The sequence below is a fragment of the Phaethon lepturus genome, unplaced genomic scaffold (assembly GCF_000687285.1).
Source record: "Phaethon lepturus isolate BGI_N335 unplaced genomic scaffold, ASM68728v1 scaffold30722, whole genome shotgun sequence".
Taxonomy (NCBI): domain Eukaryota; kingdom Metazoa; phylum Chordata; class Aves; order Phaethontiformes; family Phaethontidae; genus Phaethon; species Phaethon lepturus.
In genome coordinates, this window is record NW_010524574.1 from 1,506 (window position 1) to 3,021 (window position 1,516).

At 66.1% G+C, this 1,516-nt stretch overlaps 1 protein-coding gene across 1 annotated transcript in view; it reads right to left on the reverse strand.

The window, feature by feature from the left end:
• ECE2 (endothelin converting enzyme 2) overlaps positions 1 to 1,516 on the reverse strand; it is a gene marked incomplete at its 3' end in the record, with an annotated part of 3,373 nt that overhangs the window by 1,499 nt on the left and 358 nt on the right. Inside the window, exons 2-6 of the mRNA XM_010282500.1 lie at positions 1,244 to 1,388; positions 822 to 1,037; positions 595 to 719; positions 308 to 454; positions 97 to 230 (exon numbers count right to left, since the gene is read on the reverse strand). Of these exons, the coding sequence (XP_010280802.1) occupies positions 97 to 230; positions 308 to 454; positions 595 to 719; positions 822 to 1,037; positions 1,244 to 1,388 (767 nt within the window). The remainder of the gene's footprint in view (positions 1 to 96; positions 231 to 307; positions 455 to 594; positions 720 to 821; positions 1,038 to 1,243; positions 1,389 to 1,516) is intronic.

Here is a 1,516-nt window from a genome sequence, read left to right on the forward strand (position 1 = left end):
GGCAGCTGGTCCCACCCCCCCAGGGGGTCCCAACCCGCTGCCCAGGCACCGTGCCACCCGATGGGCAGGGTGCGGATGCCAGGTGTGCCCCAGCCCCGCTCGCACCCCGTTGCCATGGGTTGCCCCCGATTGCTGCCAGTAGTGTGCCCGGCACCCAGCCTCACCCTCTCGTTGGCCATTTTGTTCAGGTAGTAATCTCGGGATGGGAGGAAAAGCCCCGACTGGTCCACCTGGGGGGAGAGAAGGGCAGCATGGGCAGCCCAGTGTCCCCCCGGTGCTGGCCGCTGCTCGGTGCCAAGGTGCCAACCTGGATGACGTTGCTGTTGGAGCTCTTGGAGTCCGCACCCACGTACACCGTGAAAAAGGGGGTTGCTCGGTATGTGCCTGACACCATCTTGAGTACTTCCATGAAGCTGGTCTGGTTCCAGGAGCCGGTGATATTCCACCCCCCGATCTGCTGGCAGACGGACACAGTGCCTCAAGGAGGGGTGGGGTCTGTCCCCGAGGGCTGCCCCCTCCCCGGTTACACAAAGAGTGGGAGATATGCTGGGCTGAGCCCAGCTCAGCACGGCTCTCGTGTGGATGGCCACCCACCTTGTCGATGAGCTCCACGAGCGGCTGGGAGCCCAGCTCCTCTATCCTCTGCTCCTTGAGGCAGGACAGGTAGTACCGCTGTGTCTTCCGCTCCGCCTCGCTGCTGGAGTTGAAGGTGGCATTCTCTGCGGGAGGCTGTGGGTCAGCCCCGGGGACGCCGGAGCAATGCCTGCCTGCACCTGGAGGTCACTCCCCACCCCAGTGGCCATGACCCACCCGGTGCCCACCTAGGAGATGCTTCATGATGGCCTGGTTCTGGTCCCAGATGCTGTTGAAGGTGCTCCACTTGGAGCGCCCGTTGGGCAGCGGGTTCCTCTTGATCCAGCCCCCGCACGAGTACTGGTAGAAGTCCTGGCACGGGTCCATCTCCGCATCCAGAGCCTCCAGGATCTTGCTGGCCACTCGGACGCAGGCGTCCGTCAGGCACGTGCTGTGAGAGGGATCTGGCAGGGAAGGCATGCCCGGGGCTGTGTGCGTGTGCTGGGGGAAACTGAGGCACGGAGCGGGGCCAAACCCTGCCTGCACCCCAAGGCGGGCAGAGCACCCGGAGCAGGAGCCCCAGGCTCAGCTGTCCCTCCCCGTCCTGCCATGTTCCCCCGGGTGGGGGACACCACTGCCACCTCAGCGGGGACACAGGGACCCTCCCTACCTCTGCGGTACTGGATGGCCAAGGCGGCGACAGCAATGCCGAGCAGCAGGACCAGGGAGACGGCGACTGCACAGGGCGCCAGCTCCAGCTGGCTGCGCGAGGCCAGGCGGCTCAGCAGCGGCCCCGGCCCCTTCCGAAACCCCACCTGGGCAGGAGCAGAGATCTGCCATCGCACCGCGGAGGGAATGAGCCTCGCCGCTCCCCCTTCCCTCTCCTACTTCTCCCCAGTGCCTGGCTCGGCTGCATGACAAGGTGGGGACCAAGGCATCCCTC